This window comes from Salmo salar, chromosome ssa05 (assembly GCF_905237065.1).
Source record: "Salmo salar chromosome ssa05, Ssal_v3.1, whole genome shotgun sequence".
NCBI lineage: Eukaryota > Metazoa > Chordata > Actinopteri > Salmoniformes > Salmonidae > Salmo > Salmo salar.
In genome coordinates this window covers 86459245-86480906 of record NC_059446.1, presented here as the reverse complement: position 1 = coordinate 86480906, position 21662 = coordinate 86459245, and the positions used below count along the sequence as shown (strand labels likewise).

General features: G+C 47.0%; 1 protein-coding gene across 12 annotated transcripts in view; it reads left to right on the top strand.

Annotated features, from left to right (window-relative positions):
* The window catches only part of phf20l1 (PHD finger protein 20 like 1), a 37828-nt gene that overhangs the window by 8461 nt on the left and 7705 nt on the right, over positions 1–21662 (top strand). For 7 of the 12 annotated variants that reach the window (XM_045719277.1, XM_045719276.1, XM_045719270.1 and 4 more), the window contains 17 exons: positions 2703–2770; positions 3726–3856; positions 4046–4179; positions 4850–5047; positions 5321–5518; positions 5705–5764; positions 7670–7951; positions 8671–8889; positions 10671–10724; positions 10832–10951; positions 14502–14669; positions 17087–17160; positions 17348–17458; positions 17973–18072; positions 19993–20188; positions 20484–20645; positions 20830–21013. In XM_045719277.1, coding sequence (XP_045575233.1) covers positions 2703–2770; positions 3726–3856; positions 4046–4179; positions 4850–5047; positions 5321–5518; positions 5705–5764; positions 7670–7951; positions 8671–8889; positions 10671–10724; positions 10832–10951; positions 14502–14669; positions 17087–17160; positions 17348–17458; positions 17973–18072; positions 19993–20188; positions 20484–20645; positions 20830–21013 — 2459 coding nt within the window. The remainder of the gene's footprint in view (positions 1–2702; positions 2771–3725; positions 3857–4045; positions 4180–4849; positions 5048–5320; positions 5519–5704; positions 5765–7669; positions 7952–8670; positions 8890–10670; positions 10725–10831; positions 10952–14501; positions 14670–17086; positions 17161–17347; positions 17459–17972; positions 18073–19992; positions 20189–20483; positions 20646–20829; positions 21014–21662) is intronic. The other 5 variants (XM_045719275.1, XM_045719279.1, XM_045719274.1 and 2 more) reach the window with 3 other exon arrangements.

Below are 21662 nucleotides of genomic sequence, written 5' to 3'. Positions count from 1 at the left end.
GTAGCTAGTATGTTAGTATCATACAGCAGTGATATGGAGAAGTGGTATCATTTAGATGTTACTGTTGTCATGTAGCTAGTATGTTAGTATCATACAGCAGTGATATGGAGAAGTGGTATCATTTAGATGTTACTGTTGTCATGTAGCTAGTATGTTAGTATCATACAGCAGTGATATGGAGAAGTGGTATCATTTAGATGTTACTGTTGTCATGTAGCTAGTATGTTAGTATCATACAGCAGTGATATGGAGAAGTGGTATCATTTAGATGTTACTGTTGTCATGTAGCTAGTATGTTAGTATCATACAGCAGTGATATGGAGAAGTGGTATCATTTAGATGTTACTGTTGTCATGTAGCTAGTATGTTAGTATCATACAGCAGTGATATGGAGAAGTGGTATCATTTAGATGTTACTGTTGTCATGTAGCTAGTATGTTAGTATCATACAGCAGTGATATGGAGAAGTGGTATCATTTAGATGTTACTGTTGTCATGTAGCTAGTATGTTAGTATCATACAGCAGTGATATGGAGAAGTGGTATCATTTAGATGTTACTGTTGTCATGTAGCTAGTATGTTAGTATCATACAGCAGTGATATGGAGAAGTGGTATCATTTAGATGTTACTGTTGTCATGTAGCTAGTATGTTAGTATCATACAGCAGTGATATGGAGAAGTGGTATCATTTAGATGTTACTGTTGTCATGTAGCTAGTATGTTAGTATCATACAGCAGTGATATGGAGAAGTGGTATCATTTAGATGTTACTGTTGTCATGTAGCTAGTATGTTAGTATCATACAGCAGTGATATGGAGAAGTGGTATCATTTAGATGTTACTGTTGTCATGTAGCTAGTATGTTAGTATCATACAGCAGTGATATGGAGAAGTGGTATCATTTAGATGTTACTGTTGTCATGTAGCTAGTATGTTAGTATCATACAGCAGTGATATGGAGAAGTGGTATCATTTAGATGTTACTGTTGTCATGTAGCTAGTATGTTAGTATCATACAGCAGTGATATGGAGAAGTGGTATCATTTAGATGTTACTGTTGTCATGTAGCTAGTATGTTAGTATCATACAGCAGTGATATGGAGAAGTGGTATCATTTAGATGTTACTGTTGTCATGTAGCTAGTATGTTAGTATCATACAGCAGTGATATGGAGAAGTGGTATCATTTAGATGTTACTGTTGTCATGTAGCTAGTATGTTAGTATCATACAGCAGTGATATGGAGAAGTGGTATCATTTAGATGTTACTGTTGTCATGTAGCTAGTATGTTAGTATCATACAGCAGTGATATGGAGAAGTGGTATCATTTAGATGTTACTGTTGTCATGTAGCTAGTATGTTAGTATCATACAGCAGTGATATGGAGAAGTGGTATCATTTAGATGTTACTGTTGTCATGTAGCTAGTATGTTAGTATCATACAGCAGTGATATGGAGAAGTGGTATCATTTAGATGTTACTGTTGTCATGTAGCTAGTATGTTAGTATCATACAGCAGTGATATGGAGAAGTGGTATCATTTAGATGTTACTGTTGTCATGTAGCTAGTATGTTAGTATCATACAGCAGTGATATGGAGAAGTGGTATCATTTAGATGTTACTGTTGTCATGTAGCTAGTATGTTAGTATCATACAGCAGTGATATGGAGAAGTGGTATCATTTAGATGTTACTGTTGTCATGTAGCTAGTATGTTAGTATCATACAGCAGTGATATGGAGAAGTGGTATCATTTAGATGTTACTGTTGTCATGTAGCTAGTATGTTAGTATCATACAGCAGTGATATGGAGAAGTGGTATCATTTAGATGTTACTGTTGTCATGTAGCTAGTATGTTAGTATCATACAGCAGTGATATGGAGAAGTGGTATCATTTAGATGTTAAGATTCTTTACTCTCAACCTCTCCAATGATAGCTAAGACGCCATGGTGATGATGAGGAAGAAACTAAGCCCTCCTCAGAGCAGCAAGACATGAGATCTAAGAGAAGGAGAAATGTACAAGATAGCTCAGAGGGTCCAGGCCTGTAAAACCACAGGCCATATTTCACCCCAGAGGGTCCAGGCCTGTAAAACCACAGGCCATATTTCACCCCAGAGGGTCCAGGCCTGTAAAACCACAGGCCATATTTCACCCCAGAGGTTCCAGGCCTGTAAAACCACAGGCCATATTTCACCCCAGAGGTTCCAGGCCTGTAAAACCACAGGCCATATTTCACCCCAGAGGTTCCAGGCCTGTAAAACCACAGGCCATATTTCACCCCAGAGGGTCCAGGCCTGTAAAACCACAGGCCATATTTCACCCCAGAGGGTCCAGGCCTGTAAAACCACAGGCCATATTTCACCCCAGAGGGTCCAGGCCTGTAAAACCACAGGCCATATTTCACCCCAGAGGGTCCAGGCCTGTAAAACCACAGGCCATATTTCACCCCAGAGGGTCCAGGCCTGTAAAACCACAGGCCATATTTCACCCCAGGGCCCTCATTCTTAGTTAACCATCACATGTACAATGTGTCTCCCAAATGGCACCCTAGTCCCTTTATAGGGCACTACCTTTGACCAGGGACTTGGTCAAAAGTAGTACACTATAGAGGATACAGGGTGCCATTTGGGACTGCCATTGTGTGTGGAGTTCCAACCTGTAAATGGACCTGTTATATTCTTCTCCCTCTGCCTTCAGAATCCCATGAAGATGATGCTGACTGCAAGAAGGACCGGACAGAAGTCCCAGTGATGTCCCAACAACAGGTACCAGCTAGTCACTCACTGTAGTGCAGATAATGTCCCAACAACAGGTACCAGCTAGTCACTCACTGTAGTGCAGATAATGTCCCAACAACAGGTACCAGCTAGTCACTCACTGTAGTGCAGATAATGTCCCAACAACAGGTACCAGCTAGTCACTCACTGTAGTGCAGATAATGTCCCAACAACAGGTACCAGCTAGTCACTCACTGTAGTGCAGATAATGTCCCAACAACAGGTACCAGCTAGTCACTCACTGTAGTGCAGATAATGTCCCAACAACAGGTACCAGCTAGTCACTCACTGTAGTGCAGATCATTTCCCAACAGGTACCAGCTAGTCACTCACTGTAGTGCAGATAATGTCCCAACAACAGGTACCAGCTAGTCACTCACTGTAGTGCAGATAATGTCCCAACAACAGGTACCAGCTAGTCACTCACTGTAGTGCAGATAATGTCACAACAACAGGTACCAGCTAGTCACTCACTGTAGTGCAGATAATGTCCCAACAACAGGTACCAGCTAGTCACTTACTGTAGTGCAGATAATGTCCCAACAACAGGTACCAGCTAGTCACTCACTGTAGTGCAGATAATGTCCCAACAACAGGTACCAGCTAGTCACTTACTGTAGTGCAGATAATGTCCCAACAACAGGTACCAGCTAGTCACTTACTGTAGTGCATATATATATATATATATATATATATATATACAAATAAAATAACTTAAAAGACAGACTTTGCTCTATATTATGTGTATTTGTTTTTCTAAGGCTTTGTCCCAAATGGCACCCTATTCCAAATGGCACCCTATTCCCTATATATTGCAGTGCTTTGGACCAGAGCCCATAACAAAAGTAGTGCACTAAATATGGAATAGGATCCCATTTGGGACTCGGCCTAGGAGTCAATTCATGACAGCAATCCCACTGTATGTTCCTCTGTATTCTTCCAGAAGGTACCAAGACCAGCAGAGCATGATTCCATACAGGGGCAGACCCAGAGACAGACTGGGTCCTCTGTGACGGGCTCTCCAGCCAAGTGTCGGAACAGGCGTCTGAAGCACCATTCTGGGGAGTCCAACAGGTAGCTTTTGACAAGATGGCTATTGGCTTTCAATGCCCTAAGAAATCTGTGGGTTATTGGTATATTTATAGTGTATTGTAATCAGGTAATAATTTGTCATTAATAATGTAATTGTAAGTTGTACTTGTTATTCATATTTTTGCTGCTCATTTGTTAAATAATGAAGAAGCCATTTGTCATGGTTAACAGCAGCCAGAAGCAGGGGGTGTCCAGGCCGCCGTGCTCCATCACTACTCTGTCTGCTGGGGAGGACCCCATGTCAGCTCCAGAGTCCATGCTGAGTCCCTCCCCCAGACACAGCTGCCCAGACACGGCTACCTCAGGTCGGTCTGCTGAGGGACAGGATCATAGTGGAAAAGTACTTCCACTAACTATCTCAAACTAGTGTATAGTCTTAGACACAAGTGGTGTTACAAATATCAACTTTATGTATACCGTTTTTGGAAGATTTGTTTTGGGGAAAACAAACGAATTGCCTCAGTCCTGTTAGGTTCTAATTCTCAGAGTAAAAACTTGACGAACGCTATGAAAGCTTAAACCAGGTTTATTTTCCACAGAGGATCAAGACAGCTGCATTAGACAAAGACATTGTTCACACAAGCACTGATATTTAATCCTTTCTCCTAGGCTGAGTCTCCTCCTACACCTCTAAACAGCCAATGCATCTCTATTGCTAGACAGAACCTTTAGTGATATCTGTTCTTCCTCACTTCATCTGACCTGACCGCTACCCCAAAGTGCTCAGTCCTCCCCAACTCAAGGCTGTCATGGTGCTTGGTACTGCTGTCTCTTATTGCAGAGGCTCCCTCCCATAGGCTCCCTAATGGCTAACAATAACATATCCTGACATCATGTAAACGTTATACATTACCCTCTCTCCCTCAGTGACATAAGTATATTTCATATTCTCAGAACCCAACAGAAGTAAGACTTGGGGAGCTAGGGCTGTGATCTCTGTCAGGTGATTTGGTGGCTGTGCTTCCTCTCTAACAGGACATAGTGAGGCAGTTCCTCCAGGCTCCCCCAGGAGCTCAGAACCCAGCCAGAGGAGGAGACGCTCCCAGCGCCTGGCCACCGTCAGCCCTGATATAAACTCTCACCCCACCACCACCCATTGCCCTGACCTCTCACCCCATGGGAGGGAGCACAACACATCTCACAAAGACCCCTCCTCCTCCTCCTCTCCAGAGGGTGAGTGCAGCCTCACGGGATCAGAGTTCTTCCTGGCTACCTACGTGACCTGGGTCATATTAACTAGGAACCAAATGGGCCGAAACAGGGAGGAAACTAGCTGAACTTGTCAAATAAGAAACACTTGTTTTTAATTTTGAGTGACAAAACGTTTTGCTACTGTTTGCACTAATGAATACAACCCTGACCAAGAAAAACCCCCATGAACAACCAGGAAAACATGTCTATTTATTCAACCCTGAATCTATTCTGTGTGTGATTGTCTTCCTTTAGATCAAATGACAAACTCTGTGGAGAGGGCAGAGTCATCAACCCTCCACAACTACTGTGTTGACATACCACCTACACCTTCATCTGCTGCCTCCATCCTCACACCATCTCATCCACCAATCACACACAGAGACCAGCTGACTGACGGGCCATCAGCCAATCATACGGCAGTGGCAGAAAAATTCCCACCCTTAGCTGCAGGTAATGCTTGACTAGGGGAGTTATTTATTCTCAACTGCAGCATCTCAAATGGCCCCCTATTCCGTACAAAGTGTGCTAAAGTAGTGTACTTAATGGGGAATAGGGTGTCATTAGGGTCAGACATTGTACAGTATAATGTATGTTAGATAATGTCCTAATCCATCTGTGTTTGTGTTTTATTTGTAGTCGCTGGGAGGAGAAGTACTACCAGGACCCCTAAACTAAACAAGCACACCAGGGAACCAAGTAGGTTTTAGTTTGATTATAATACTTTTAACCATTACTTTTCATTTCCTTCAAGGCTTACTGCAATTATTATTTATGTTCCCGTAAGAAGCTGATCTTTACCAAGTCCTCTCTGTCTGATAGAATGGAAACATACTCAAACGCTCTTCAGCCCAGCTTGAACAAAAAGGGTGTCATGTACTGGATTGAGGGACTTGATAATCCAGAAAAACATTCCTTCCCCCTCTCTCTCTCTCTCTCTCTCTCTCCTCTGTGTGTCACCTCTCTCTCTCTCTCTCCTCTGTGTGTCACCTCTCTCTCTCTCTCTCTCTCTCTCTCTCTCTCTCTCCTCTGTGTGTCACCTCTCTCTCTCTCTCTCTCTCTCTCCTCTGTGTGTCACCTCTCTCTCTCTCTCTCTCTCTCTCTCTGTGTGTCACCTCTCTCTCTCTCTCTCCCCTGTGTGTCATCTCTCTCTCCCTCTCTCTCTCTCTCTCTCTCTCTCTCTCTCTCTCTCTCTCTCTCTCTCTCTCTCTCTCTCTCTCTCTCTCTCTCTCTCTGTGTCACCTCTCTCTCTCTCTCTCTCTCTCTCTCTCTCTCTCCTCTGTGTGTCACCTCTCTCTCTCTCTCTCTCCTCTGTGTGTCACCTCTCTCTCTCTCTCTCTCCTCTGTCACCTCTCTCTCTCTCTCTCTCTCCTCTGTGTGTCATCGCTCTCTCTCCTCTCTCTTTCTCTCTCTCTCCTCTGTGTGTCACCTCTCTCTCCTCTGTCTCCTCTGTGTGTCATCTCTCTCTCTCTCCTCTGTGTCACCTCTCTCTCTCTCTCTCCCCTCTGTGTGTCACCTCTCTCTCTCTCTCTCTCTCTCTCCTCTGTGTGTCACCTCTCTCTCCCTCTCTCTCTCTCCTGTGTGTCACCGCTCTCTCCTGTGTGTCACCTCTCTTTCTCTCTCCCCTCTTTGTCACCTCTCTCTCTCTCTCTCTCTCTTTCTCTCCTCTGTGTGTCACCTCTCTCTCTCTCCCCTCTGTGTGTCACCTCTCTCTCTCTCTCTCTCTCTCTCATCTGTGTGTCACCTCTCTCTTCTCTCCTGTGTGTCACCGCTCTCTCCTGTGTGTCACCTCTCTTTCTCTCTCCTCTCTCTGTCTCCTCTCTCTCTGTCTCTCCTCTCTCTGTCTCTCCTCTCTCTGTCTCCTCTCTGTCTCCTCTCTCTCTGTCTCTCTCTCTCTGTCTCCTCTCTCTCTGTCTCTCCTCTCTCTCTCTCCTCCTCTCTCTCTCTCTCTCTCTCTCTCTGTCTCCTCTCTCTGTCTCCTCTCTCTCTGTCTCCTCTCTCTGTCTCCTCTCTGTCTGTCTCTCTCATCTGTGTCACCTCTCTCTCTGTCTCTCTCCTCTGTGTCACCTCTCTCTCTGTCTCTCTCCTCTGTGTCACCTCTCTCTCTGTCTCTCTCCTCTGTGTCACCTCTCTCTCTGTCTCTCTCCTCTGTGTCACCTCTCTCTCTGTCTCTCTCCTCTGTGTCCCTCTCTCTCTGTCTCTCTCCTCTGTGTCACCTCTCTCTCTGTCTCTCTCCTCTGTGTCACCTCCCTCTGTCTCTCTCCTCTGTCACCTCTCTCTCTCCTCTTTGTCACCTCTCTCTCCCTCTCTCTCTCTCCTGTGTGTCACCGCTCTCTCCTGTGTGTCACCTCTCTTTCTCTCTCCCCTCTTTGTCATCTCTCTCTCTCTTTCTCTCCTCTGTGTGTCACTGCTCTCTCTCTCTCTGTCTCCTCTCTCTGTCTCCTCTCTCTCTCTCTCTGTCTCCTCTCTCTGTCTCCTCTCTCTCTCTCTCTCCCCTCTGTCTCCTCTCTCTCTGTCTCTCTCCTCTGTCACCTCTCTCTCTCCTCTTTGTGTCACCTCCTCTCTCTCTCTCTCTCCTCTGTGTGTCACCTCTCACTCTCTCAGTCATGAACACCAAGCGGTGTGATGACCCAACGTCTCCCAACGACCTGGACCTCTACAAGTGTAAGATCCCTGGGTGCTCCAAGGCCTTCCGCAAAGCCAAGCTGCTGGACTACCACCTCAAGTATTACCACAACGCTGACAAGGACCTCCAGGACTCTGAGCTGCCAGGCTCCCCAGACAGGGCTGGTCGTACCCGGGCCACCTCAGCCTCCATGCCCACCACCACCCTGCTGGAGGTCCCTGACAACACAAAGAGACGCAGGACTGTCTCCACCTCATCGTGTATGGATTTAGATTTCATTCATTTGAAAACACAGTTAGTTGAATCTAACTTCAATACACTAATTCACCAAATTGTTTTGGGCTGTGTATCCCAAATGGCACCCTATTCCCTATATAATGCACTACTTTTGTCCAGAGCCCAACCTTATACTCTCTCTCTCACCCCCCTCTGTCCCTCAGCGGTGTCCCCTCAGGGCCATATGTTTTATACAGTCTCCTCTGTCCCTCAGCGCTGTCCCCTCAGGGCCATATGTTTGTACAGTCTCCTCTGTCCCCTCAGGGCCATATGTTTATACTGTCTCCTCTGTCCCCTCAGGGCCATATGTTTTATACAGTCTCCTCTGTCCCTCAGCGCTGTCCCCTCAGGGCCATATGTTTTATACAGTCTCCTCTGTCCCTCAGCGCTGTCCCCTCAGGGCCATATGTTTGTACAGTCTCCTCTGTCCCCTCAGGGCCATATGTTTATACAGTCTCCTCTGTCCCCTCAGGGCCATATGTTTTATACAGTCTCCTCTGTCCCTCAGCGCTGTCCCCTCAGGGCCATATGTTTATACAGTCTCCTCTGTCCCCTCTGGGCCATCTGTTTTATACAGTCTCCTCTGTCCCCTCTGGGCCATATGTTTTATACAGTCTCCTCTGTCCCCTCTGGGCCATATGTTTATACAGTCTCCTCTGTCCCCTCAGGGCCATATGTTTATACTGTCTCCTCTGTCCTCCAGCACTGTCCCTTCCGGGCCATATGTTCCAACTGGACTGTACTGGACTGGGGAGCTGTCTGAAACCTCCCAGGTTGAACAGGAAGAAGCGCTCCTCTGCCTCCATGAGCTCTGACAGCACAGAGCTGTCTCTCCCTCCTCCGCCTCAGGAGAAGAGCTTCGAGTCCCTCCACGACAAGATCCTGAAGAAGGTGATCGATAAGGACAAGCACCTGGAGCCAGGTTAGTGGCAGGGCAGTGGGACTTCCTGAGGGGCTGTAAGGCCTGGAGCCAGGTTAGTGGCAGGGCAGTGGGACTTCCTGAGGGGCGGTAAGGCCTGGAGCCAGGTTAGTGGCAGGGCAGTGGGACTTCCTGAGGGGCGGTAAGGCCTGGAGCCAGGTTAGTGGCAGGGCAGTGGGCCTTCCTGAGGGGCTGTAAGGCCTGGAGCCAGGTTAGTGGCAGGGCAGTGGGCCTTCCTGAGGGGCTGTAAGGCCTGGAGCCAGGTTAGTGGCAGGGCAGTGGGACTTCCTGAGGGGCTGTAAGGCCTGGAGCCAGGTTAGTGGCAGGGCAGTGGGCCTTCCTGAGGGGCTGTAAGGCCTGGAGCCAGGTTAGTGGCAGGGCAGTGGGACTTCCTGAGGGGCTGTGAGGCCTGGAGCCAGGTTAGTGGCAGGGCAGTGGGACTTCCTGAGGGGCTGTAAGGCCTGGAGCCAGGTTAGTGGCAGGGCAGTGGGACTTCCTGAGGGGCTGTAAGGCCTGGAGCCAGGTTAGTGGCAGGGCAGTGGGACTTCCTGAGGGGCTGTAAGGCCTGGAGCCAGGTTAGTGGCAGGGCAGTGGGACTTCCTGAGGGGCTGTAAGGCCTGGAGCCAGGTTAGTGGCAGGGCAGTGGGACTTCCTGAGGGGCTGTAAGGCCTGGAGCCAGGTTAGTGGCAGGGCAGTGGGACTTCCTGAGGGGCTGTAAGGCCTGGAGCCAGGTTAGTGGCAGGGCAGTGGGACTTCCTGAGGGGCTGTAAGGCCTGGAGCCAGGTTAGTGGCAGGGCAGTGGGACTTCCTGAGGGGCTGTAAGGCCTGGAGCCAGGTTAGTGGCAGGGCAGTGGGACTTCCTGAGGGGCTGTAAGGCCTGGAGCCAGGTTAGTGGCAGGGCAGTGGGACTTCCTGAGGGGCTGTAAGGCCTGGAGCCAGGTTAGTGGCAGGGCAGTGGGACTTCCTGAGGGGCTGTAAGGCCTGGAGCCAGGTTAGTGGCAGGGCAGTGGGACTTCCTGAGGGGCTGTAAGGCCTGGAGCCAGGTTAGTGGCAGAGCAGTGGGACTTCCTGAGGGGCGGTAAGGCCTGGAGCCAGGTTAGTGGCAGGGCAGTGGGACTTCCTGAGGGGCTGTAAGGCCTGGAGCCAGGTTAGTGGCAGGACAGTGGGACTTCCTGAGGGGCGGTAAGGCCTGGAGCCAGGTTAGTGGCAGGGCAGTGGGACTTCCTGAGGGGCGGTAAGGCCTGGAGCCAGGTTAGTGGCAGGGCAGTGGGACTTCCTGAGGGGCTGTAAGGCCTGGAGCCAGGTTAGTGGCAGGGCAGTGGGCCTTCCTGAGGGGCGGTAAGGCCTGGAGCCAGGTTAGTGGCAGGGCAGTGGGACTTCCTGAGGGGCTGTAAGGCCTGGAGCCAGGTTAGTGGCAGGGCAGTGGGACTTCCTGAGGGGCGGTAAGGCCTGGAGCCAGGTTAGTGGCAGGGCAGTGGGACTTCCTGAGGGGCTGTAAGGCCTGGAGCCAGGTTAGTGGCAGGGCAGTGGGCCTTCCTGAGGGGCGGTAAGGCCTGGAGCCAGGTTAGTGGCAGGGCAGTGGGACTTCCTGAGGGGCTGTAAGGCCTGGAGCCAGGTTAGTGGCAGGGCAGTGGGCCTTCCTGAGGGGCTGTAAGGCCTGGAGCCAGGTTAGTGGCAGGGCAGTGGGCATATAGGGAATAGGGTGCCATTTGGGACGCTCATTAAATCAACACAGTTAGCAGCAGAGAACTGTGATCACGTTACGAACATGACTCCTTCTACAGGGTTAATGAAGATTGAGAAGAAGGTGAAACTGGAGGAGAAATCCCAGGTGATCGGTGAGATTGTGTTCTAGTTCTCTTCTTAGCAGTTGTAGTAAATAAAGTTTCTCCGTTGTTCCCGCAAATCAGTTGGTGATTAAATAGATGTTCTGCTTTTTTTTTAGGAAAAAAGGACAAGGATAAAGAGCGGAGGGACAGGAAAGAGAAGGACCACTTCAAAATCAAACAGAAGAAGAAGAAGAAAAAGAAGAGGAAATCCAAGCAGCACTGTACGTTTAGTTCAGGTTCTGTATCTTAATGTCTCTCCAAGGGCTCCTGCTGTTGTGAATCCACTGTACGTTTAGTTCAGGTTCTGTATCTTAATGTCTCTCCAAGGGCTCCTGCTGTTGTGAATCCACTGTACGTTTAGTTCAGGTTCTGTATCTTAATGTCTCTCCAAGGGCTCCTGCTGTTGTGAATCCACTGTACGTTTAGTTCAGGTTCTGTATCTTAATGTCTCTCCAAGGGCTCCTGCTGTTGTGAATCCACTGTACGTTTAGTTCAGGTTCTGTATCTTAATGTCTCTCCAAGGGCTCCTGCTGTTGTGAATCCACTGTACGTTTAGTTCAGGTTCTGTATCTTAATGTCTCTCCAAGGGCTCCTGCTGTTGTGAATCCACTGTACGTTTAGTTCAGGTTCTGTATCTTAATGTCTCTCCAAGGGCTCCTGCTGTTGTGAATCCACTGTACGTTTAGTTCAGGTTCTGTATCTTGATGTCTCTCCAAGGGCTCCTGCTGTTGTGAATCCACTGTACGTTTAGTTCAGGTTCTGTATCTTGATGTCTCTCCAAGGGCTCCTGCTGTTGTGAATCCACTGTACGTTTAGTTCAGGTTCTGTATCTTGATGTCTCTCCAAGGGCTCCTGCTGTTGTGAATCCACTGTACGTTTAGTTCAGGTTCTGTATCTTAATGTCTCTCCAAGGGCTCCTGCTGTTGTGAATCCACTGTACGTTTAGTTCAGGTTCTGTATCTTAATGTCTCTCCAAGGGCTCCTGCTGTTGTGAATCCACTGTACGTTTAGTTCAGGTTCTGTATCTTGATGTCTCTCCAAGGGCTCCTGCTGTTGTGAATCCACTGTACGTTTAGTTCAGGTTCTGTATCTTAACGTCTCTCCAAGGGCTCCTGCTGTTGTGAATCCACTGTACGTTTAGTTCAGGTTCTGTATCTTAATGTCTCTCCAAGGGCTCCTGCTGTTGTGAATCCACTGTACGTTTAGTTCAGGTTCTGTATCTTGATGTCTCTCCAAGGGCTCCTGCTGTTGTGAATCCACTGTACGTTTAGTTCAGGTTCTGTATCTTAATGTCTCTCCAAGGGCTCCTGCTGTTGTGAATCCACTGTACGTTTAGTTCAGGTTCTGTATCTTGATGTCTCTCCAAGGGCTCCTGCTGTTGTGAATCCACTGTACGTTTAGTTCAGGTTCTGTATCTTAATGTCTCTCCAAGGGCTCCTGCTGTTGTGAATCCACTGTACGTTTAGTTCAGGTTCTGTATCTTAATGTCTCTCCAAGGGCTCCTGCTGTTGTGAATCCACTGTACGTTTAGTTCAGGTTCTGTATCTTAACGTCTCTCCAAGGGCTCCTGCTGTTGTGAATCCACTGTACGTTTAGTTCAGGTTCTGTATCTTGATGTCTCTCCAAGGGCTCCTGCTGTTGTGAATCCACTGTACGTTTAGTTCAGGTTCTGTATCTTGATGTCTCTCCAAGGGCTCCTGCTGTTGTGAATCCACTGTACGTTTAGTTCAGGTTCTGTATCTTAATGTCTCTCCAAGGGCTCCTGCTGTTGTGAATCCACTGTACGTTTAGTTCAGGTTCTGTATCTTAATGTCTCTCCAAGGGCTCCTGCTGTTGTGAATCCACTGTACGTTTAGTTCAGGTTCTGTATCTTGATGTCTCTCCAAGGGCTCCTGCTGTTGTGAATCCACTGTACGTTTAGTTCAGGTTCTGTATCTTAATGTCTCTCCAAGGGCTCCTGCTGTTGTGAATCCACTGTACGTTTAGTTCAGGTTCTGTATCTTGATGTCTCTCCAAGGGCTCCTGCTGTTGTGAATCCACTGTACGTTTAGTTCAGGTTCTGTATCTTGATGTCTCTCCAAGGGCTCCTGCTGTTGTGAACCCACTGTACGTTTAGTTCAGGTTCTGTATCTTGATGTCTCTCCAAGGGCTCCTGCTGTTGTGAATCCACTGTACGTTTAGTTCAGGTTCTGTATCTTAATGTCTCTCCAAGGGCTCCTGCTGTTGTGAATCCACTGTACGTTTAGTTCAGGTTCTGTATCTTGATGTCTCTCCAAGGGCTCCTGCTGTTGTGAATCCACTGTACGTTTAGTTCAGGTTCTGTATCTTAATGTCTCTCCAAGGGCTCCTGCTGTTGTGAATCCACTGTACGTTTAGTTCAGGTTCTGTATCTTGATGTCTCTCCAAGGGCTCCTGCTGTTGTGAATCCACTGTACGTTTAGTTCAGGTTCTGTATCTTGATGTCTCTCCAAGGGCTCCTGCTGTTGTGAATCCACTGTACGTTTAGTTCAGGTTCTGTATCTTGATGTCTCTCCAAGGGCTCCTGCTGTTGTGAATCCACTGTACGTTTAGTTCAGGTTCTGTATCTTGATGTCTCTCCAAGGGCTCCTGCTGTTGTGAATCCACTGTACGTTTAGTTCAGGTTCTGTATCTTGATGTCTCTCCAAGGGCTCCTGCTGTTGTGAATCCACTGTACGTTTAGTTCAGGTTCTGTATCTTGATGTCTCTCCAAGGGCTCCTGCTGTTGTGAATCCACTGTACGTTTAGTTCGGGTTCTGTATCTTGATGTCTCTCCAAGGGCTCCTGCTGTTGTGAATCCACTGTACGTTTAGTTCAGGTTCTGTATCTTGATGTCTCTCCAAGGGCTCCTGCTGTTGTGAATCCACTGTACGTTTAGTTCAGGTTCTGTATCTTGATGTCTCTCCAAGGGCTCCTGCTGTTGTGAATCCACTGTACGTTTAGTTCAGGTTCTGTATCTTGATGTCTCTCCAAGGGCTCCTGCTGTTGTGAATCCACTGTACGTTTAGTTCAGGTTCTGTATCTTAATGTCTCTCCAAGGGCTCCTGCTGTTGTGAATCCACTGTACGTTTAGTTCAGGTTCTGTATCTTGATGTCTCTCCAAGGGCTCCTGCTGTTGTGAATCCACTGTACGTTTAGTTCGGGTTCTGTATCTTGATGTCTCTCCAAGGGCTCCTGCTGTTGTGAATCCACTGTACGTTTAGTTCAGGTTCTGTATCTTGATGTCTCTCCAAGGGCTCCTGCTGTTGTGAATCCACTGTACGTTTAGTTCAGGTTCTGTATCTTAATGTCTCTCCAAGGGCTCCTGCTGTTGTGAATCCACTGTACGTTTAGTTCAGGTTCTGTATCTTGATGTCTCTCCAAGGGCTCCTGCTGTTGTGAATCCACTGTACGTTTAGTTCAGGTTCTGTATCTTGATGTCTCTCCAAGGGCTCCTGCTGTTGTGAATCCACTGTACGTTTAGTTCAGGTTCTGTATCTTGATGTCTCTCCAAGGGCTCCTGCTGTTGTGAATCCACTGTACGTTTAGTTCAGGTTCTGTGTATAGTATGTTGTCAGTGAATGGCCAGTCCATTTGTATAGCTTATTGTAAACATATATCTAAGATGAGACATAAGATAGTACTTAATCAATCCTCAAAGGGGGAGTTTGATTGCCCCAGCCAATACACACACCACCAATAAATACTTAAGAGAAAGATAAACAGAGGTTAGAAGTAGCACATCGTCAATACATCATAAAAATAAATGTTGTGTTTTCTCACCTGCAGGTTATTCGGACTACGATGACATGTCCCTGTCCTTCCTGGAGCGATCTACGGCGTCTACTCTTCACCGCTCCTCCACCTCCTTCACTTTCCCCTCCTCCTCCTCCTGCTCCACCACCAAACATTACCAGTACCCCCGCGCCATCCTCTCTGTCGACCTGACCGGAGAGAGTGAGTGGGAATCGCCTGACAAGGGCGTCTTTTCTATGAAATGAATGCGTATACATACATATGTATATCAACCAATCACATTTCATCTTTACATGAATGTGCTGTTCAAATTGATGAACTACACATATAGGCACAACGTCTGAGAAGTCAGTGTTTTTATTGTTATTTATCACACGTCATTACTCTGAATCAGACGACATGTTGACCCTATATTGCTGTAGAATATTATTGGGTAAAGAAAAGGGAAAGTATCCTATCCGCTCTCCTTTTTTCTAGCTTGACATTTTGAGGGACTATTTACTAGTTATCTATCAGTTTTAGTTTGAAGATTGTGTCAGTAGTTCTGCTAGAAATGAAACCTGGGGTCCCTTACAGAGTTCCATAACACAGTCCTACTCTTAACCATCACCCATAACTTACCATCTGAAAGGAAGTTCCATAACACAGTCCTACTCTTAACCATCACCCATAACTTACCATCTGAAAGGAAGTTCCATAACACAGTCCTACTCTTAACCATCACCCATAACTTACCATCTGAAAGGAAGTTCCATAACACAGTCCTACTCTTAACCATCACCCATAACTTACCATCTGAAAGGAAGTTCCATAACACAGTCCTACTCTTAACCATCACCCATAACTTACCATCTGAAAGGAAGTTCCATAACACAGTCCTACTCTTAACCATCACCCATAACTTACCATCTGAAAGGAAGTTCCATAACACAGTCCTACTCTTAACCATCACCCATAACTTACCATCTGAAAGGAAGTTCCATAACACAGTCCTACTCTTAACCATCACCCATAACTTACCATCTGAAAGGAAGTTCCATAACACAGTCCTACTCTTAACCATCACCCATAACTTACCATCTGAAAGGAAGTTCCATAACACAGTCCCACTCTTAACCATCACCTGTAACTCGTGGACCGTGGCCCCTTTCTCCAACTCTAGATCCAATAGCCTGAGATGAGACTCCAGGACCGTGGCCCCTTTCTCCAACTCTAGATCCAATAGCCTGAGAAGAGACTCGTGGACCGTGGCCCCTTTCTCCAACTCTAGATCCGGTAGCCTGAGAAGAGACTTGTGGACCGTGGCCCCTTTCTCCAACTCTAGATCTGGTAGTCTGAGAAGAGACTTGTGGACCGTGGCCCCTTTCTCCAACTCTAGATCCAATAGCCTGAGAAGAGACTCGTGGACCGTGGCCCCTTTCTCCAACTCTAGATCCGGTAGCCTGAGAAGAGACTTGTGGACCGTGGCCCCTTTCTCCAACTCTAGATCTGGTAGTCTGAGAAGAGACTTGTGGACCGTGGCCCCTTTCTCCAACTCTAGATCTGGTAGTCTGAGAAGAGACTTGTGGACCGTGGCCCCTTTCTCCAACTCTAGATCTGGTAGTCTGAGAAGAGACTTGTGGACCGTGGCCCCTTTCTCCAACTCTAGATCTGGTAGTCTGAGAAGAGACTTGTGGACCGTGGCCCCTTTCTCCAACTCTAGATCTGGTAGTCTGAGAAGAGACTTGTGGACCGTGACCCCTTTCTCCAACTCTAGATCCAATAGCCTGAGAAGAGACTCGTGCACCGTGGCCTCTTTCTCCAACTCTAGATCCAATAGCCTGAGAAGAGACTTGTGGACCGTGGCCCCTTTCTCCAACTCTAGAATTGCTGCATTGGATAGATAATCTAGAATCGCTGCATTGGATAGATAATGGTTGTCCTTTTCATTCCACTGACTGGACCACATAATAGACTGGCCATTCTTCTACTAAAGTACAGACAACCCCTTGGAGGTTTTGTTGTCCATGACAGTGAATCTGATGAAGTAGACCCCTCTCACTGGTGCTGTGAAGATACCTGCATCATACGAGATGCAGGGAGACATCAGCACTGTTCATGTCTCAGACACTGCAGCCCATGCCCCAGACTGACAGAACAGCAACACCAGCAGAGCCACAGCAGCCTTCATTCTGGACTTAATACCTCCTCAGAATGAATGTGGTCGACTGTGATCAGTGGCCTTACTTCTATATATCACATTGGGGTAGCCAACAGTACTTGGGAAATGAAGAAACATCGCTAAGGACTGTTATCTAACAGTGTCAACTGGGTCCAATTTGGGGTTAAACTGTTTTTTTTTTTAAGGTTCTGACCGGTGTTTACGCCCCTCCTAGCCTTTATTCAGCCTTTCAGTATTGGAATAGACTGTTATGTTACTCTGTGGTGATCACACTTGGTATTTAGATAACTGTCAACTAGGCAAACTTTAGGTGATGCTTTGCTGAAGTTCTCACAATTTAAATGACGTCAAGATATATGTTGTAAAGAATGTGAGCCGTGTGTTTACACTTGTTTTTATTCTCTCTCCCCTCTTTCTCTCCCTCTCTCTCTCTCCCTCCCCCACTCTCCCTCTCTAGACCTGTCAGACATAGACTTCCTGGAGGACTCGACCACAGAGAGCCTGCTGTTTAGTGGAGATGAGTACAACCAGGTAGGGTTGTCACGATACTACCATCATTTGTTTCTGGAAACATAGAAAACAGGAAGCAGACTGGACTCCATGGTCCTTCAGGATCCTCCTCTATGTAATAGATTGTGTGTTATAGCTTAGGAAATGTATAGATGTGACTCAGGGTGACAACATGACTAAGGGGGTTTGTTTTGAACCCTCCGACCAGGACTTTGACTCTTTGAACATGGAGGACTTCCAGGAGGAGGATGAGGATGGTACCCAGGAGATCGTCCGCTGTATCTGTGAGATGGACGAGGAGAATGGATTCATGATTCAGGTACTGGACTGACTGGAGCCCTCAGACTAGTGTTATGTCTGAAGTGGGGTTGGAAAATCCCAGTCACTTGTGGTGTAAATTCAACACCAGGGACACCTGAAGTTAATATTAAATGAATCACTCTTTAGTATCAGTTAACTGGAGAGTTTACAACAAATACATGTACAAAGTACAAGTCTGCCACAAGCTCCGCCAAGGCGTTCCCTTCAGGCCTCTAATATGGGCGTCCTGAGTGGCGCAGTGGTCTAAGGCACTACATAGCTGTACTAGAGGCGTTACTACAGACACCCTGGTTCGAATCCAGGCTGTATCACAACCGGCCGTGATTGGGAGTCCCATAGGGCGGCGCCCGTCCGCGTTTGGACGGGGTAGGCTGTCATTGTAAATATGAATTTGTTCCTAACTGACTTGCTTGGTTAAATAAAATGTGTTATACATGTTTCAGACCTGGGTTCAGATAGTATTTGTTTCCACCTAAACACACACACATTCAGTCTCTCTCTCTGTGTTTCAGTGTGAGGAGTGTATGTGCTGGCAGCACAGTGTGTGTATGGGGCTTCTGGAGGATAGCATCCCGGACCAGTACATATGTTACATCTGCAGAGACCCTCCAGGTAACTTCATACCCTACACTCCCCTAACCACAGATCTAGGATCAGATTACTCCCCAACCTAAACCATTAGGGGGATGAAAGATAATCTCACCCTGTGTCAGTGGTTAGAGGCAACTTTTAGCCTGATCCCAGATCTGTTGTCTCCTTCTATCGCCTGGTCTCAGATCTGTTTGTGCTCTTGAGCCATTGATGTCATTGTCAAGCCAAACATGACCATGAGTGACAAGGAGTTGGTATGATAGCACAAACAGACTGGCACTCAGGCTAGGCAACTTCTACCTACCCTATACAATTTACAACCAAGACTGGCACTCAGGCTAGGCAACTTCTACCTACCCTTTACAATTTACAACCAAGACTGGCACTCAGGCTAGACAACTTCTACCTACCCTTTACAATTTACAACCAAGACTGGCACTCAGGCTAGGCAACTTCTACCTACCCTTTACAATTTACAACCAAGACTGGCACTCAGGCTAGACAACTTCTACCTACCCTTTACAATTTACAACCAAGACTGGCACTCAGGCTAGACAACTTCTACCTACCCTTTACAATTTACAACCAAGACTGGCACTCAGGCTAGACAACTTCTACCTACCCTTTACAATTTACAACCAAGACTGGCACTCAGGCTAGGCAACTTCTACCTACCCTTTACAATTTACAACCAAGACTGGCACTCAGGCTAGGCAACTTCTACCTACCCTTTACAATTTACAACCAAGACTGGCACTCAGGCTAGACAACTTCTACCTACCCTTTACAATTTACAACCAAGACTGGCACTCAGGCTAGACAACTTCTACCTACCCTTTACAATTTACAACCAAGACTGGCACTCAGGCTAGACAACTTCTACCTACCCTTTACAATTTACAACCAAGACTGGCACTCAGGCTAGGCAACTTCTACCTACCCTTTACAATTTACAACCAAGACTGGCACTCAGGCTAGACAACTTCTACCTACCCTTTACAATTTACAACCAAGACTGGCACTCAGGCTAGACAACTTCTACCTACCCTTTACAATTTACAACCAAGACTGGCACTCAGGCTAGACAACTTCTACCTACCCTTTACAATTTACAACCAAGACTGGCACTCAGGCTAGGCAACTTCTACCTACCCTTTACAATTTACAACCAAGACTGGCACTCAGGCTAGACAACTTCTACCTACCCTTTACAATTTACAACCAAGACTGGCACTCAGGCTAGACAACTTCTACCTACCCTTTACAATTTACAACCAAGACTGGCACTCAGGCTAGACAACTTCTACCTACCCTTTACAATTTACAACCAAGACTGGCACTCAGGCTAGGGAACTTCTACCTACCCTATACAATTTACAACCAAGACTGGCACTCAGGCTAGGGAACTTCTACCTGCCCTATACAATTTACAACCAAGACTGGCACTCAGGCTAGACAACTTCTACCTACCCTTTACAATTTACAACCAAGACTGGCACTCAGGCTAGACAACTTCTACCTACCCTTTACAATTTACAACCAAGACTGGCACTCAGGCTAGGCAACTTCTACCTACCCTTTACAATTTACAACCAAGACTGGCACTCAGGCTAGACAACTTCTACCTACCCTTTACAATTTACAACCAAGACTGGCACTCAGGCTAGACAACTTCTACCTACCCTTTACAATTTACAACCAAGACTGGCACTCAGGCTAGACAACTTCTACCTACCCTTTACAATTTACAACCAAGACTGGCACTCAGGCTAGACAACTTCTACCTACCCTTTACAATTTACAACCAAGACTGGCACTCAGGCTAGGCAACTTCTACCTACCCTTTACAATTTACAACCAAGACCAAGATATTCCTACATTATTATTATCATCAACATGTTGGTTGTTTTCCTGACATGTCCGTTTGTTTTTGTTGTTTAGGTCAAAGGTGGAGTGCCAAATATCTCCATGACAAAGACTGGTTGAACAAGGGTCAGATGTACGGCTTGTCCTTCCTCTCTGAGAACTACTCTGAGCAGAACTGTAAGACCAGCGTGTCCACCCATCAGCTGTTAGCAGACGTGTTCAGTGTCAACAACGTCCTTCACGGACTACAGCTGAAGATGGACATACTACAGTAGGTCACCTTTCAACACGTAGGGCAATGTTTTCATCACACTAAAGAGAACACATCTGTGCAAAGAACTGTGAAACTCATTATCTGTAGTACGGGTTCTGGTCAAATCTAGTGCACTATAAAGGGAATAGGGTGCCATAGGGCTCTGGTCAAATCTAGTGCACTATAAAGGGAATAGGGTGCCATAGGGCTCTGGTCAAATCTAGTGCACTATAAAGGGAATAGGGTGCTATTTGAAACGGATCCATGATCATTTGGAGTCTAAATGAACCATTACTTCCTTGTCCACCTATAGGAACAAACACAATCCCAATTTGCACTTCTGGGCTCGGTCATGGGTGAACTCTGACGAGGACCAGCCCATGGGCGGTCTCCCTGACTGCATCCACTTGACAGACAACTCTCTGAACAACCAGAACTCCTCCAAGACAGACACTTACATCACCAGTGAACACAGGTACATGTTCAGCTGTCTGTGTAATACCTGTTTTTAGTAACGATGGCCACTGGTATGGAATCAAACATGAGCCATATTGTGTTGAATTAGCGGTATTGGTCCCTGTCACTAGTTTACAGTGGGCTCATAATGTATTTTATTGATCGTTGTCTAGTCTTTGTAATCAGTCTTCTCTGCTCTACAGCTACCAGAAACCCCCCAGCCCCGGACAGCTGGAGCACTGGCCCTCTACAGACCGGCCGGCTGCAGACCCCCACGGCTCCAACAGCCAGGAGGGAGGAGGGGTGGAGGAGGACCTGGTGGTGGCTAATACTAACCCCGCCTCCCACTCCACCCACTTCACAGCCAAGGAACAGGAAGTAAGAAAGGTGTTGTTGATCTTCATTGTCTCTTGTTTGTTTTCAAGACGATCACTTTATTTATCAGTTGTACACCAGGTCCAACTGGGATGGAACTTCATCCCAACCTCCTAAAGATAATACACTACATGGAGAGGTAGGAACAGGGGACTGTTGATCTCAACCTCCTAAAGATAATACAGTACATGGAGAGGTAGGAACAGGGGACTGTTGATCTCAACCTCCTAAAGACAATACACTACATGGAGAGGTAGGAACAGGGGACTGTTGATCTCAACCTCTCCTAAAGATAATACACTACATGGAGAGGTAGGAACAGGGGACTGTTGATCTCAACCTCTCCTAAAGACAATACACTACATGGAGAGGTAGGAACAGGGGACTGTTGATCTCAACCTCTCCTAAAGATAATACACTACATGGAGAGGTAGGAACAGGGGACTGTTGATCTCAACCTCCTAAAGACAATACACTACATGGAGAGGTAGGAACAGGGGACTGTTGATCTCAACCTCTCCTAAAGATAATACACTACATGGAGAGGTAGGAACAGGGGACTGTTGATCTCAACCTCTCCTAAAGATAATACACTACATGGAGAGGTAGGAACAGGGGACTGTTGATCTCAACCTCTCCTAAAGACAATACACTACATGGA